Genomic DNA, 16,074 nt, shown 5'->3' on the forward strand with positions numbered 1-16,074 from the left:
CATGTACCTGAACTCATATGTTTATTTATTAAAAAATAGTTTTTTGTAATAAGTTGCAGTTATGTCATTTTACACTTGGTGCTTGCATCTCTGTAATGTATTAGATTTGTTCATTTCCAAATGATTGAATCTCATTATTTACAATTTGATGCTGATTCTGTTTATTTCCTATACTGTAAACTTGTGTCTGCATTGAAAATAATGAAATATTGTATGGAAAGTAGTGTGACTGAAGTTTGACTAATCTATTGCAACTCAACAAATATAATGTTTCCATGTGTTTTACTGAGGTACAAGCATAAGTGTAGAATGACATACCAGCAACAGTTTTTAGTTTTGAAGGAAAATTTTATGTACTGTGGCCAGTTTAAACTTATCCTCAGATGGTCATTGTAAGATGCTACTCTAATACACAAAATTTTGAGTCATGTGCACGCTATAACAGACATCCAGGGAATGACAATATGAAGACTATATTAACAAGTCAAAAGTAGGCATAGCATAAACATATATGAAGCAAAGGAAGGCATTTATCCTGAGAGCCTGAATAACAGATACTACTGGCTTGCCACTTTAGTTTGTCATCCAATGTTGGACTGATTTTTGTACAAGTGGCACAGAAAATGTAATGTTAGAAAATTGGTGTAATTCAGACAGATACGGAGCTTGTTTCAGTGTAAATCACTTCTGATGATAGTGTTGTAGGTTACCTGAAGCAAAAATAAAATGTATTGTGTATAGTATCTTGTTCCAGTTGTGAGGTTAAGACTGTCGATGAGCCACAATACTTTATTGTGGGGTATAAAAGGTGTTTGGTTTGAAGCCAATTTCTACCATATCATTGAACTTTGCTTCAGAATACTCTTCAGTTTACACGATCAATTGACATGTGCAGTTTCTGGATTATACTATGTCACTTCAAAGATAATCTCTTAGCACAGAGCAAGTGTATTCATTAAGTTATTCAACATATGTTTACACTCTAATGTGAACTGGGTTTCTTTGAAAAACTGTTTGAAATTAAGATGTGTTTATTTAGAGAGGGCATGGAATTGAAAGATGATCAATGAAAGGTGTATTATGATACTTCTTAAAACAACACATGTGAATACTGCCAAGAGAGTCAATGTAATATAAACGGAGCTAAATATGGGGAGGAATTGCAGTAGTGTTTACTACCCTTTACTAATGTTGGCTTTAGTTCAAATATGGATGACTAATGCTGCTATCAAAATCTGTGATTACTTAACTAAAACTATAAAATACCTGACAAATAGAAAAGTTAAATTTACAACAAATGTAAAAAGTTTCTACTGTGGGATTTTTATTATTTTATGAGTGAATAAATGTGAGGACTGTCAGATATTGTCTGATGCATCATTTGTAAATTACTGATTAGAGTAATACACAGAGGAATAAGAGAAAAGATGGATAGGTATTGGAGAAGTATCTGTTTTTTTTGTCAGAATAAACAAGAAATATACTAGAAATGAGCAGATCTAGGGAGTCCTACCTTGTTGGCGAGGAAAATACTGTAAAAAATTTTTGAAACACTAAAATTCAAACCACATTGGCTAATCAAAGTGAATGAATGACTGGACAGGACTGGCATAAAGAGGCAGTAAACTGGAGACAGAAAAAAATTAGAAGTTGAAAAGTTTTCAAGATAACACAGCTTCAAGAAGAAAGGAAATAAAGTGGACAGTAGAAGAGAGAAGAGGAAAAAAAGTGAACAGATGGAGCAATGGAGAAAGTATGTTTCTAACACAGTGGTTCAGATGTGGTCCTTTGATGACATCTAATAAAATTAGTAGTAAGATAGTAGAGAAGCAATTCTAACATTGTCCTGAATAAAGAACATCAAGCTGTTGCAGAGAAAGGCTGAAGAAAGCCTAACAGTGTTTCAGGTGGAGCTAGTTTTTAGAATAATTAGCGTGAAGTCTAGGTGAGAGAAAATCTACACAAACCACGTGAGGGTAAAAGGTGAAAAATCAAGAAAGCCAACATCTGGTTGTGAAGAGAATGGTTAACAATTCTCAGCACTGTTGTATATATGTTAAATAAGCAGTGAAGAAAGTGAAAGAAAGTATACTGCAATGTTGGAAGTAAGTACACAAGGTTTGTGAATTGAGGGTGATATCAAAAACCAGTTGAAAAGGGAAGGAAATGTAGATACAGTCTTAGGAAGTTTGTGGGAGGTAGAAGTGGAAACAGTGGACAGAAAAATGCTGAAAATTAATGTGACAGATAAGGTATGAAATGTAGAATCACTAGAAAGGAAACAGAAAAGTAGTCTGTGGAAACCCCTTACCAAAGAAGGGACACTGTAGTGAGATGGGCTGTAACATGCAAGGATAGTGAACTCAAAAGTTGAATGACGTGTAGAAGTGGAACATCATACAGGCAGCTAAGTATTTATTTATTTATTTTCTGTCCATATGACAAAAAGTTTTCAGACACTATCAGGAAAATTTAGATTACATTACACATATATAGTAAAATACTTACATTCTTTCATAACAACATATGGGTCAGACAAATGTCTGTACACATTATTTTTCAAAAGGGCACTACAAGTAGATTCCTCTATTGTGTAACACAATTTAGCTTATATTTATAATAGTACAGTACACACAATACAGTGTATAATTACATTCTTTCATATCACTGATTGATCGGAGAAACTGTCTATATGCACTGTTTTCTAATATGGCACTACAACTTTAAGTCCTCTGTAAAGTAACAACACTTCTCTATTAATAATTGCTCCAGTCTACTCTTTAGTATATTTATATATACTTTCTTGAGTTCACAGGGCAGTGCGTTGTAGAAAATTGCTCCCATTCTGTGTGGGCTGTGGTCCGTTGCCTTTTTATTGGCCACAATTCTATGAAAATTTTCCCTTTCCCGTGTATCATAGATGTGTACATTACTGTTTCTCATATTAAATTCATGATTTTGTTTCATGAACATGACTGTCTGCAATATGTACATGGAGTACACCATAAGAATTTTATATTTTCTAAGATGTCTCTCTTCTTTACCTTGGCTACCATTCTTACTGCCTTTTTTTGTAATCTAAAAAGTCTATCTATATGAACTGCTGATGCCCTACCCCATATCTCAATACCATACTGAAGGTGTGGATCAATTGACCCAAAATATATTTGCCTTAAAGTATCATGGTCCAAGAAGGCTGAGACCCTTTTCAGTAGATACACATTTCTAGTGATTTTCTTGCAAATATTATCTACATGTTCTTTCCATGATAAATTTTTGGGCATCGTTGTTGATGAACACTTATGTGAACTTGCATATGCAAGACCCAATGGGGATGTAAGTACAGTATCAGTTATGGTAGCATTATAACTGTAGATGAACTTCATTATTACTGTTTTGTCTTTATTTACAAGAAGCTTGTTTGCTGTAAGGTATGCGGACAGATTATTGAAACTGATCTCTGTACTGTTAGCTGCAGACTGTATATCACTGCCACAGCTGATGAAGGATATGTCATTGGCATAGCTTACATCCATGCAATTTTTGGGTTCAAATAAGTTATTTACATAAACAAGGAACAGAAAAGGCCTTAGTATGCTTCCTTGAGACACGTCACATTGAAGTGTCCTGAAGTTTGATTTGGTTGTTAGGAGCTGCTCATTATTTTTGATAAGTTAACTTTACACACTGTTTCCTGTCTTTCAAATAGGAGGTAAGTAGTTTCAAGGCTAGTCCTCTCAACCCGTACTCTTCTAGCTTACACAGAAGAATGGTATGATTCACAGTATCAAAGGCTTTACTCGTATCTAGGAAAGTGCCTATTACCTTGTCACTTTTGTCCAGCTTATTTAATATTTCACATATAAAAGATGCTACTGCTGTTGTAGTAGATCTCCCTTTTCTAAATCCATGTTGTAGGTTGTTTAAAAGATTGTGTTTGGTGAAATATGATTCAACTTGATTTAGTATTACTCTCTCTAACAATTTGTCAAGTTCTGAGGTTAATGATATTGAGTCAGGGGTTTCACTAATTCATCCCTGCACTCCTTTAGCTGTTTAGGTAAAATGTCATCCCAGCCACAAGACATTTTTGGTCGAAGTGCTGATATGATTGCTAGGACGTCCCTCTCAGTAATGCCATGGATGTAAAAGGACTGGCTAGATTTTCCAAGACTAAAATTTTTTGGCTTTGCGTGAACTTCATTTGTACCAACTGTACTGAACTTTTGTATAAATTTCTCACACACTTCTTTTGGGTCATTTATTTCTTCACCATTTTCTTTAATGTTATGTTGCTGTGTTCATAGGAATTCCGTTTCCCACTTTCTTTATGCATTATTTTCCAGGCAGAGAAACGTGTTTAACAGATTATGTAGGCTGTTTAATAGACACTAGCAACTGAATGAATTTTGTGGTGTATATTATCAAAAGAAATAAAGTTCACATTGTGTTGATGGATTCATTGGCTCACTGACACAATAAAGATTATAAATTAATTGGGACTACAGTACTGCATTGACTGTCACTTGATATTTTCTTGTCAAGCATTTCTGTGCTGTGAACAAATATAATTACTGCCATTAGATTTCAGTCTGCTTCTCTTTCAGTATGGCTGTGCATTTTTCGTGGATGAAGTACAAACAGGTGGTGGTCCAACAGGCAAAATGTGGTGCCATGAACATTTCAATCTGGATTCCCCACCTGATATTGTGAGTTTCAGCAAAAAGATGCAGCTTGGAGGGTACTACATGAAGGAAGAGTTTAGGCAAGTAACAGAATAGTGGTTTCCCTTTACTTTTAATTGTAACTTGTAGGCAATAATGATAACTTCTATTTTCTGAAAAATAGAACAATTGAGTCTGTAACACTAATTATTTGTGCTTTTATTTCGCTATTATTGTAGTGAAGTAAGTTTGTCTGGGGTGCACTATGTTTGTATTAAGCACTCTTCCATTCACTTGACCGGACACAGGACGGGAAAAGTGGAATACACCTCTGAAATCCAGTAAATAGAGATTTTTCAAACACAGATATTTGAAATAAATGTGGGGAAGAATTCATGCATGTTAGATACATTGAAAACAATAGTGTCTTAGATTGCCACAGAACCCACTGCACAATCCAAATAAATAATAGTAGTAAAGAAAATGAAACCTCTTCGTGTTCCATTAACAAGCCTAATGTCACAATCGACTCTTAGAGCTAATAAAATCAAACGTATCTCTCTACTTAGAATCTTAAAAATTCGTATTTCTTGACTATCTTACACATGCCGCACAGGTGCAACATTCAGGGTTGAGTGACCCATTTTACAACCCATGGTCACCACCAAGATTATCATACCATGGCACCAGTGATATCACAAATATTTGTCTTGGTCCAGTAATGGTTGGAACAGAATAATTATAGAATCTGCAATTGAATCAGAGGTACAATTTAAGAAGAGTGGAGTGCGCTCTCTCTCTCTCTCTCTCTCTCTCTCTCTCTCTCTCTCTCTCTCTCTCTCTCTCTCTCTCTCTCTCTCACACACACACACACACACACACACACACACACACACACACACACACACACACACAGAGAGAGAGAGAGAAAGAGAGCAGTGACAACATGTCATGAAATAATGAAATATGAAATGGATTACAAAGATGTCTAAAGTATTGAGAATCTGCCCTGAGGTTAAGTGACTGGAGGACCACAAAAGCTTTCTTGTTTTGTTTGTGGAGTGTTCCTCAAACCATTGTGGATAGTGCATTGACTTTCAGTGTGCAGGCCATGGCAGTGTTCTGTGGGTTAACAGAAAGATGCAGGTGGTTGAACAGAAAGTTCTAAAATTGTTCACCAGTGGCACATATAGCAGAAGCCCTATTTTACCCCATTTAAACATCCCACATATGAGAGAAACTCAACCACGTACTTAGTGACCCATTGAGAAGCAATGTCCATCATCTTGTGAAGTTTTTGTCTTACTTGCACCCTGCCACCATGTCCCAAAATGAATCGTGACTAAACAGTACAGGTGATATTTTTCTAAGCTTGCAGTGTCCAGTAGCAGTTTTATTGCATACACATTGATTACTGTGACCTATTGCAGTGCAGTCACTTTGGACTCCAGTGTTATGGGATGACCACTTTGTCTGTGAAGCTGTGTGTGCCCAAAGCTGTGGGTGGGTTTGCCAGCACTGTGGCAACTGCAGAGTCAAAAATGCCTGATCAGTAGGAATATTCATTACTTGATACCTTCTGTACAATACTTCTAGGACAGTGGGCCAAATGCCACTTGTGATTAGCAGGCAGTGAGTAACATACGTAGTGGGCAGTGATCTTTCTGATCCAACCTTGTCAGTTTGATGACACAGATATGCTGGGTGGCTGAGCCAGTGTGCATCGCCTGTGGCATGTGACAGCTGGTGCAGCGTAGATCCCCCATTGAACCCAGTACCCTTGGGGACTAACTGCAGTCTCAGGTTATGGAATTTGCTGGGCGGCTTCACCTTGATAGTTGCAGTTTGAAGCCCAGAGCCATCAGTTCTAGCTGACAGTTTGTAGATCAGCAGCTAGACGTTGATGCTGCTCACCAGCTGCTGTACTGTTGTCCAGTATTGAATTTGTGCTGATTTGACACACTGTGGCCTATATATCCATTAAGTTGTAAATGACTTTTTGGAGTGATGTATAGTTTCATAGTATTCTATTAGCACTGATGGAATGTTAATCTGCAATACTCCTCAATTCTTGCTTCTGTTGGTTAACCAATAACTGGTGAATTACTGTAAAGTTCATCTTGTGCCACAATGTCCCCTACAAGAATACCAACTACCAAGGAGGTGGTTAACTGTCTTGGCTCATATGAGTGGGAAGATTATGGAAAAGACAAGAAATAGGGTGCAGGAGAAACATTTGGGGACACAGCTAAAAAACATCATGTTGGCTTGGAACATGTCAGTTTGTGGGAAAGGAGGAGGATAGCACCTTCAGTGGGGGCAGGAATACAGTGGAGTGTACTACTACAAAAAGCATTGTGCCTGCTCACCACAACCATAAAATACTCCATCAGACTACTACACAAACTTGTCAGAGCCACCATCCCCTACCTGGCTACCCTGGTGCAGCTGAAGAACTAAATCCCTCTCCTCAGCAGACCAGAAACCATGCACAACTACCACTGCGGTCATTGTGTCATCACAATGAAACAATCCTACTGAAGTTTGACCCCATGGTTTCACCTTTAGTCTCCACAGCCAAATTCTGTCATTGTCAGCATCCTTCACCTAGATCCTATACCTTATGTATATGTGCAGATGGATATGTGTGTGTGTGTGTGTGTGTGTGTGTGTGTGTGTGTGTGTGTGCACGAGTGTATACCTGTCCTTTTTTCCCATCTAAGGTAAGTCTTTCCACTCCCGGGATTGGAATGACTCCTTACCCTCTCCCTTAAAAACCACATCCTTTCGTCTTTCCCTCTCCTTCCCTCTTTCCTGATGATGCAACCTTGGATCTCGAAAGCTGGAAATTTGTGTGTGTGTTTGTGTGTTTTTTATTGTCTCCTATCAACATACCAACGCTTTGGTAAGTTACAGCATCTTTATTTATAGATATATTTTTCGCACGTGGAATGATACTTTTTTTTTTTTTTTTTTTTTTTTTTTTTTTTTTTTTTTTTTTTACTTCCAAGACTGTCCCAACAAATTCTCTCTTACATAGTTGTCAATATTTTCATTATTTAATATGATTTGATATTTGTATATACTTTTTGTTTCTATAATTTCTTACATTTTCCCCTAATAAAATGTTCACTGTGTGCCTAATGCTGTTGTTTTCATTCCTTAACAGGCCTTCACAACCATACAGAGTATTTAATACATGGATGGGTGACCCTGGTAAACTACTGCTGCTTCAAGGAGTTCTTTCAGTTATAAAGAGAGATTCACTTCTCTCAGTTGTCCAGAAGTCAGGAGAGAAACTTCTCAATGGATTATATGATTTCCAGAAAGAATTTCCTGCTCTGCTTTTTGCAGCAAGAGGCCGGGGGACATTTCTTGCTATCAGCTGCACATCAACAAAGTTGCGTGATGACTTGGTGAACAGGTTAAAACAGAAAGGTAATTAGCTGTGTCTAAAGTGTTTGGTAGTAATCAGAGTTTGATGTCTCATAAGTCATCTTATCATTGTGTCCAATCAAGGACTGCTATTTCCTTCAAAACTGTTTAAATATACTATATGAAACTTTCCCAGCACAATAACTACTTATAAGGTTCCCATGTGTCCTATGAAACAATACAGTTCAATGAAGCAGCCAGTCAGCCCACTTCCCCCTCCCTCCCCTTCTCCTTCTCCTCCTCCTCCTCCTCCTCCTCCTCCTCCTCCTCCTCCTCATCCAGTCTCATCTGTAGATGACGCAGCTACCTCATTGAAGTAGTGTAGCTTCAGTGGCAGCATTCAACACATTGCCTGAGAACCTTTGCAAGCAGTTTTTAGATAATTCAAATAGAACCATTGAACTTTATTTTCATTTGATAAAAATTTAGCATCACTATACATACTGATGACAATCAGCTTGTAGATAGTAAACGACATACTGGCAGTTAAAAATATCAGTGAGCTACACAGACTTTGAGGAGTATAATTTATATGAACAAATGCCTGTAATTCATAATCCATAGACAAAGAAACAATTAGAACTTTCCACAAGTGACTGTACATTACCACAACTTGGAAGTAATTGAATGTGGCATTATCCACAATGCCTTTAAATACAAATATTATTGGCAAGGCTTTACTGTGACTGTTGTAGATATCAAATGAAGTAACCAGTTCACTGGTAACAGTCACTGTTTATTTATTTCCAAAATGTGTTTCAAAACTTATATGAAATACCTGAACTATTTTCCACCTCTTCTTCTTCTTCTCCTCCTTTTTGTTTTTGTGCCTGAATTTTTCTCTGGTTATTCTAAATCTACATAAATATTCTGTGAGCACCTTGCAATGTGTGGGTACTTTGTGTACCCTGTCCCTTTCCCCATTTCCTGTCCCAGTCATGAATAGTTTGTGGAAAGAACAGTTGCCAGTAAACATCCATGTGGGCTTGAATCTGTAAGAGTTATTATTACCCCTAAAATTAATTGCAACAGCATCAGACCTGAACTTTCATTCAATAGACTCAGCAAGTTAACAAGCATGTACTGATTATTCTTTCACCCTTTCACTCACAGGATTTTCTGTCATCTGAAGAGTTACAACAACTTGTGATCACTCATAAAATCGTTATCTTCCATGGAAACAATCAAAACATACTGTCAGTACCTCAAAATATTCTGATAACTGTAACAAATCTTCAATTACTGTAACATAGTTTACTTGTTAAATACCTTTCATAATGTGAACCAGGGAATTTCTTGAGTGTGTGCAAGCATTAGCAACTGAAAACAAAGTGTGATGGTGTTGTGGTGTATGATGACAATGAAAGGAGCCTGTGACCACTAGAGACAGTGTCACAGGTTACTCCAAAGTTGTAATATAACACATACACACCATATTAATTCACACAAATCCCCCTGATGATGGAGGTTTAAACCTTCTTCCCCCAAACCATATTTTTCTGAGCCTTATTATTCAGATTATTATTTACCTCATGGTATTGGTGAGAGTAGAAACAGTTTCAACAAAAAAATATTATTGAAAGAAATATTCAAAATTTACTATTCATGAAAATCATAGGCAACCCCCATGGGGCCCACAGCTCTTTCATGGGTACATCTCTGGTGTGCATGAGGCCCTGAGCCATTGCAACCTCTCTTCCCTCCTAGGATGCATTCCCTTTTCCTTATCCACTTCTTCCCAGTGTAGCTCCTGCCCATCCTGCGCCCCCCCCCCCCCTTTTCCTCCCTCGGGGTTTCCCTTTACAACAAATTGGCTGTTCACTCAATCCTGCCATCTCTTTACTGTCTTGTCTTGCTTTCCCACTCTCCCTTTAGTTTTCTTTGTGGTTTTGCTAGTCCCTCTTGGAGTTTGACATCCCTTCCAAAATTGTTTGTGGAAGAACCCCCTCTCTAGTGTCTTCATTGTGGGATTCACTGCCCTTCCCTCCTTCTCCCTACCTCCCCGCCATCTTCTCCCTCCCCTCCCCCCCCCCCCCCCTCTCTCTCTCTCTCTCTCTCTCTCTCTCTCTCTCTCTCTCTCTCTCTCTCTCTCTCCAACAAACACACACACACACACACACAGACACAGTCACCAGCACATTATCTAGTCCGTGTGGTAGAGCTGTTGGGTATCCTAGCTCAGCTGTCACTGCCTCATGTACACCTAGGAGTGGTTGCTCATCATTTTGGGACATGAGAACTCTTGGAAATGACCGCTGTGCCAGGTGGCCCTTGCTGCTGCTGGGTGGTGCCCACAAGGTTAGTCCCTTATCAGAGTGAGTGGTACCAGGGCAGACACTATACACATAAAGTGTGCTAAGCTCCACACTTCTGGCCACTCTTGCACAGCTATCTGTTCAGACAGAAATGGTTCTCTCTCTGCTCCTTCTTTTGCTTCCTCAGCCTTCCCCTCCCTGGTTACTCCCTATTACTTAGTTTGTTCCAGGACAGTCAGGAGGACTTTTGCCACTACCAAACCACTTCCTTTTGTAGAAAATATTGAAGATAAGTTTGGTGAAGATGTGATCTGATTCCTTACTGATAAAAAACTCTTGTGCTAATCGGTCAACTTCCCTTTGGGCTTGTGAGTGCTTAGGAGACATCCTGGAAAATAATGACACAAGACATTATTTTCCATAGGACCTCTTCTTTCAATCTGATGAGAAACTCTGGACTAACCTAGCATGGAGCAGCATCCATTCTGTCTGACAAGTCCAGAGAGGACTTAAGGATAATTGTGTTGATACCAGCACTTTCATCCTGGATTTTGAGAGGGTTACCCTTCCAGAAAGTAAAGATTATGGTTTCCCATTGCAACATGAAGCCTTTTATTCCAACTGCCATATAATATTTCTGGTGTCTCCATTTTGATCACACATTTCTGCAGCATGAGACAACTCCTAGGTGTGGTGACTGTGGCCGCCCTCTCCATGTGGGGAGTCCTTGCACCCCAGTCCCCAAGTGCCTGAACTGTTTCAGCCTGCATTCTCCTCACTTGCCAAATTGCCTAATCTATAAAAAGAAAAAGGAGATTCAGCTATTCAGAACTCTCGACAGTCTATCTTACTCTGAGGCTCGAAAGAAATTCGACCATGTCCACTTGTTATCTCTGCTTTTGTAGTGTCCTTTACTATTCCTCCTCCTTCCTCCTTACCTCTGTCCTGTCCACATTCTCTTTCCTCTTCTGTGGCATTTCACATCCCCTCCCTTCACAGAACTGCTCCTTCTCCTTAGCTAGAGAAGAAACCCTCTCGGAGCGTTCAGTGTCCTGCAAAAACTGGAAGGGAGGGAAAACAAGGGGGATTTTTTTTTTTCTGTGGAAAACTTGAGGAATTTTTGCATTTTGCCTAAAAATTCTGGAAAAGTCATGGTGTCTCATTTGATTTTGGACAGACACATTTAGTTGCCTTCTGCTTGGCTTGATGCAGTGCAGCACTCCCTGTTCACCCTCAGCTCCATACTGTGCAACTGCCCTCCACCAGGGTTTTGGCATCCCCCAATCTTTTCCCTTACTTAGTCCAATACAGCTGCTAGCCCAGCCTGGCTGAGTCCAGACAAGCTTTATCAAGGATCGTTGTTGTTGTTGGCATGGAATGGCATGTCTGCCTGACACTGCAGCCTGGCTGTGCTGCACTGGTTTGTTGTTGTCATGGTCTTGTGTGTTTTTTGACACATGACCAGCAAGAATCGATGGTATTTGATGTGTTTTACATTTACATTTGTCCAAATGTTCTGCCTTGTTTGCTAACAGAGTGTTATCACAAAGATGGGTGCTTTTAGGGAAGTTTGTGGCCTATTTGAATCCATTTATTTTGAACCAGGGATACTAAGATATAAGTTTGCATACAGTGCATTTGAAACTGATAGCTGATGGCACATACAACAGTAATTTTTATGTGCCAACAGCTATCAGTCTCATTGAGTTTTGGAGTGCAGCTGTTGGTTTAATTAACATCGAGCTGTAATCTACAATGCAACACAGGTCACTGGAGGGTGAGTAGGCACTGTGGTAGTCGGTGCCTGGTGCATGGGGGAGGGGGCTAACATTTCCAATGCTGCTACGGGTCTTAGTCAACATAAACTGCTTTCAGGGAGAGATGTAGGTGAGGGAGTGGGGTGGAAGTTACTCATAAGAAAGAAAAATAGTGTGGGTCACAAAAAGTTTTGGTGACTTCCCATCTTTGTGAACTCTTGGCCACTGTACAACCAACTTCTCGCTCAGAAATATAAGAATGCTGGCCTTCGCCAGTCATACGAGGGATGAAGCATGCTGGGCTCAAGGATACTAGGAAAGTTACAGTGTCTATATCCATGCTAATCACTGCAAGTGGCCACAGCTCCAGTGCTGTTGCATCAGGAATAGCCACTGTGGTTGCCACCTGCCACCTTTGGACACACTCAACTGATCGTCAACTCTGAAAATGGAGAGGACAATCCTGATGGTGTCTTCAACTCCACAAGACCACTGGAAAATGCAATTACCAGTTTCAGTGAAAAAAGTAGCATTTCTAATTAGCCTCTGTGTATTTTTAGTCCGCTGAATGTATCATACAGTTGCAGTGTGTCCCAGAAACAAGGTGTTATGCCAAGACTATCGTGCCAAGCACCTACTGCAGGAACTTCTGCATGATGGCCAATTATGCTTAGATACACAAAGAGGGGTGTCATGAGGAATGCAGAGATCCATTTGTGTCTGTTGGCTGCTGTGAGGCACTGATGTTTTTGGGATATTGGCAGGTTGTTAATCTATTACCAGATGTGTCCACAGACAGTAACATTGCCTCCAAAATGTAGCTTCAGAAGTCAAAGTAAATTATGGGAGTGTGTTTGGACTGGAGGTGTTTTTCACTAAACAACTACAGGAGATTGTTGCTGCCTGTGATGTGGTATGCTAGTTTGATGTGTTTATACATTTTTGGAATAGTATATTGGGCCAAGTTTTGAGCAGATATCTCACTTCAGTGTTTTTGAGAAAAAGTGTTGCCAAAGATTTAGTTCAAGCTGCAGCCCAGTCTGAGGTAAATCTGAAAAGACAAGTTGTTCAGGTGTGCATGAATGGCCTAATTTTAATACCACATTCTGAAGAGAGCTGAAAAGCAAGCCCAAAGTTGAGGGTAATCTAGAGGGTCCCATGCTTTTGGACTTTGCGACATGTAGCTTATATACAGTGTGTGATAGATTTGACAGGTTGTACTTCTGTTGCTCAGAATCTTGTTCATTTTATGAAAGCTTTATGTAATTAAAAAAAAATCCCTCCTGCCAAGCTGATTTCAACAGTATTACAAGCACCTCTGTTTTCCCACAGAGGTTTTGTGTTGTTTGATGGGTGTAAAATAAAATAGTGTCAGTCTTGGTGCAGTAGATATTAATAGTTGTGTAAAAATATGTAAAGGAAATAGAAACAGTAGAGAAGGAACAGAAGTAGGTATATCCATAAACTTAAGGTCACTACTTGAATTCCTAGGAGACATAGATACCAAGTAGTGTGTGTCTTTCTGGGGAAAGATGCTGATAGCTTATCTCACATTTTTTGAGATTGTGCATGCTAAGGCTGAGTCATTTCAGTCAGTTGCCCCTTGACTCCTTTCCTCTGTTCTTGTCTCCAGTCTATAGACAGAGAATTAATGAGAAAATTCATCAAATCAAAAGTTTGTGGAAACAGACAAGCTTCAAAACAGATCTGGATAACAAAAATCAGTTGCAACCTCCAGAAGTGGACATCAGGTAAGAACCTAAATAGGTCTGGGTCAGTTGATGAATTGGGGAAAAATACATTGGCTTTACGGAATGAGTGCCTTACATCTATGAAGAGCTGGATATCCAAAATCCTGGATAAATCACTCTTGGCTTGTTTCTTTATGAAGGGCATTCATCTCTTAGTCTTAGACTTGGCAATTAATGTTGACCATGAGAAGAGACAGTTAGGTATAGCATTGACACATCTTACTGCCTTAACTTTCTTTGGAGGTTGTGAGGCTGATGCTATTGCCATGAGTTCCAAAACCCAGTGGAGATAATGTCAGTAAATGAAATCCTCAAAGCCTTTGGTGGAGACTGTGTTTGCATCAATAAGTTCTGGAGGAGGGTCACTGGAGTCAAGAGTGGACATGAAAATGTGAAGACATTCATCAAGGTTGCTTGTAGTCTCTTCCATGACAATGCTAACCTTGAAAGAGTTTTCTCTGAAAACTTCATTGTAGTTTAAAAAATTGTCTGACACTACTGTCATAGCCATTAATGCTGTTCACAAGGCAGTCAAGGATGCTAGGATTGTTGCTCTGCAACTATCACAAGCAGTTAATACACAGCTTTTGAAATGCACTAGATAGGTACCATGAAACAGTATTGGAGAAAAGGACAGCTGAGACATCCTCAAAAGGAAATGAGAGAAAGAAGAAAGTGACCAGAAAAAAGCCAATGGCACTACAAAGCATGAAAACAAAATTCATAGAAGTCCTGAGAAAGAAGTGTATTATATTTTGTATTGCATTTATTGGTCCTGTTGTCTACAAAGCAGGTTATGCATAAGACATTGAACAAGTCAAGTTATAAGCATACAGCTGAAAATCATTTCTAGGCATATTTATTTAAGGTTACAGTAATACACTTTATACGTAAGTATTTATACAACACATTTCATAAATTTAAACATTCTTCAATGGAGTAAAAGCAGTGTGTCATATTGAAGTAGTAGTTCTGTCACTAAAAACTACCTGCTTGTGGCTTCACTTAATGTCCATGTATGCATCCTTATCACATTGGTGTATTACTATATTTTCCACAATCCTTGTGTTCAAATGGTATTTGGGTTATATTCTTAGATCTCTTTAGAAATGGTGTAATTTCTAACCGAAGTAGACAATGCTCTTCTATGTGCTCCCAACAACTGATTGTTCCTAATGTAAATGTTTATTAATATTTTACTTCCTTTGCAACCTAGTCTCATTCTACACTGCCCAGTCACATTAATGTGACCACCTGTCAAAATACTGAATATGTCTCCCAAGAATAGATCCATACTTGGGTTGGCCCATTGTAGTTTCATGAATGGCAAAATCACCCAGGGGATGCCATGAAAAAAATTCCAAGACCGTAACACTGAATCCTCCAGCCCGGACCCTTTTGACGATTGTTGCGGGATGTTTGCTTTTAGTCATTTCATGCTGCACATGCCAACAGCCATCTATCCAATGGAACATAAAACTTTATTCATCTGGAAAAGCCACCTGTCACAACTTATTGGGTGTTGAGTTGCTGTATTGGCATGAAAACTTGGGGTCTTAGTTGCTGACAAACAGCAGTCAGCATAGGTGCATGCACCAGGAGCCTGCTTTGGGGGCTGATACACAGCAACGTTCGCTGTATGGTGATTGTTGAGATACTGTTGGTAGGCTCTTAGTTCATCTGCATGGTCAGTTGCTCCACAGTTGCATGTCTATCTGCCCATACACATCTCTGCTGCCATTGTTCATTCCTTTCATCTGTGGCTGGTGGTGTACCACTGTTGCCTCAATGCCAATTTTGTATAGTGCCAATTTGCCATGCACAGTATAATTTAACCTCAGCAAAATGTGCACAGTGTAAAAACTTAGCCATACCATAAATACTTCCACTCTTGGCCCAAAAGCCAATGATTGTGCCCTTCTGGACATCAGATAAATCGCTGTGTTTCTGCATTACAATGATGACTGCAGTGTTTTCAGCATCCCCCAACATGCTTTGTATAACCCCCCCCCCCCCCCCTGCTGCTAGTGCTGCTGCCTGTGAATGGTTTTGCACAATGACATCTAACATAAGTAGATGATGGTCACATTAATGTGACTGGGCTGTGCCATTTTCCTGTTATTCCTTTGTTAAAATTATATTTTACCCTTATTCCTGTTGTCAGACCCTGACATGTTTATTTCTCAGTTAAAATAAACAATGTTGATTTTAT

The 16,074-nt window shown here is 39.2% G+C and overlaps 1 protein-coding gene across 1 annotated transcript in view; it reads left to right on the forward strand.

Annotated features, from left to right (window-relative positions):
* LOC126272840 (4-aminobutyrate aminotransferase, mitochondrial) overlaps positions 1–16,074 on the forward strand; it is a 93,454-nt gene that overhangs the window by 46,053 nt on the left and 31,327 nt on the right. The window contains exons 8-9 of the mRNA XM_049976047.1: positions 4,608–4,765; positions 7,834–8,102. Coding sequence (XP_049832004.1) covers positions 4,608–4,765; positions 7,834–8,102 — 427 coding nt within the window. The remainder of the gene's footprint in view (positions 1–4,607; positions 4,766–7,833; positions 8,103–16,074) is intronic.

Source organism: Schistocerca gregaria, chromosome 1 (genome assembly GCF_023897955.1).
Source record: "Schistocerca gregaria isolate iqSchGreg1 chromosome 1, iqSchGreg1.2, whole genome shotgun sequence".
Lineage (NCBI taxonomy): Eukaryota > Metazoa > Arthropoda > Insecta > Orthoptera > Acrididae > Schistocerca > Schistocerca gregaria.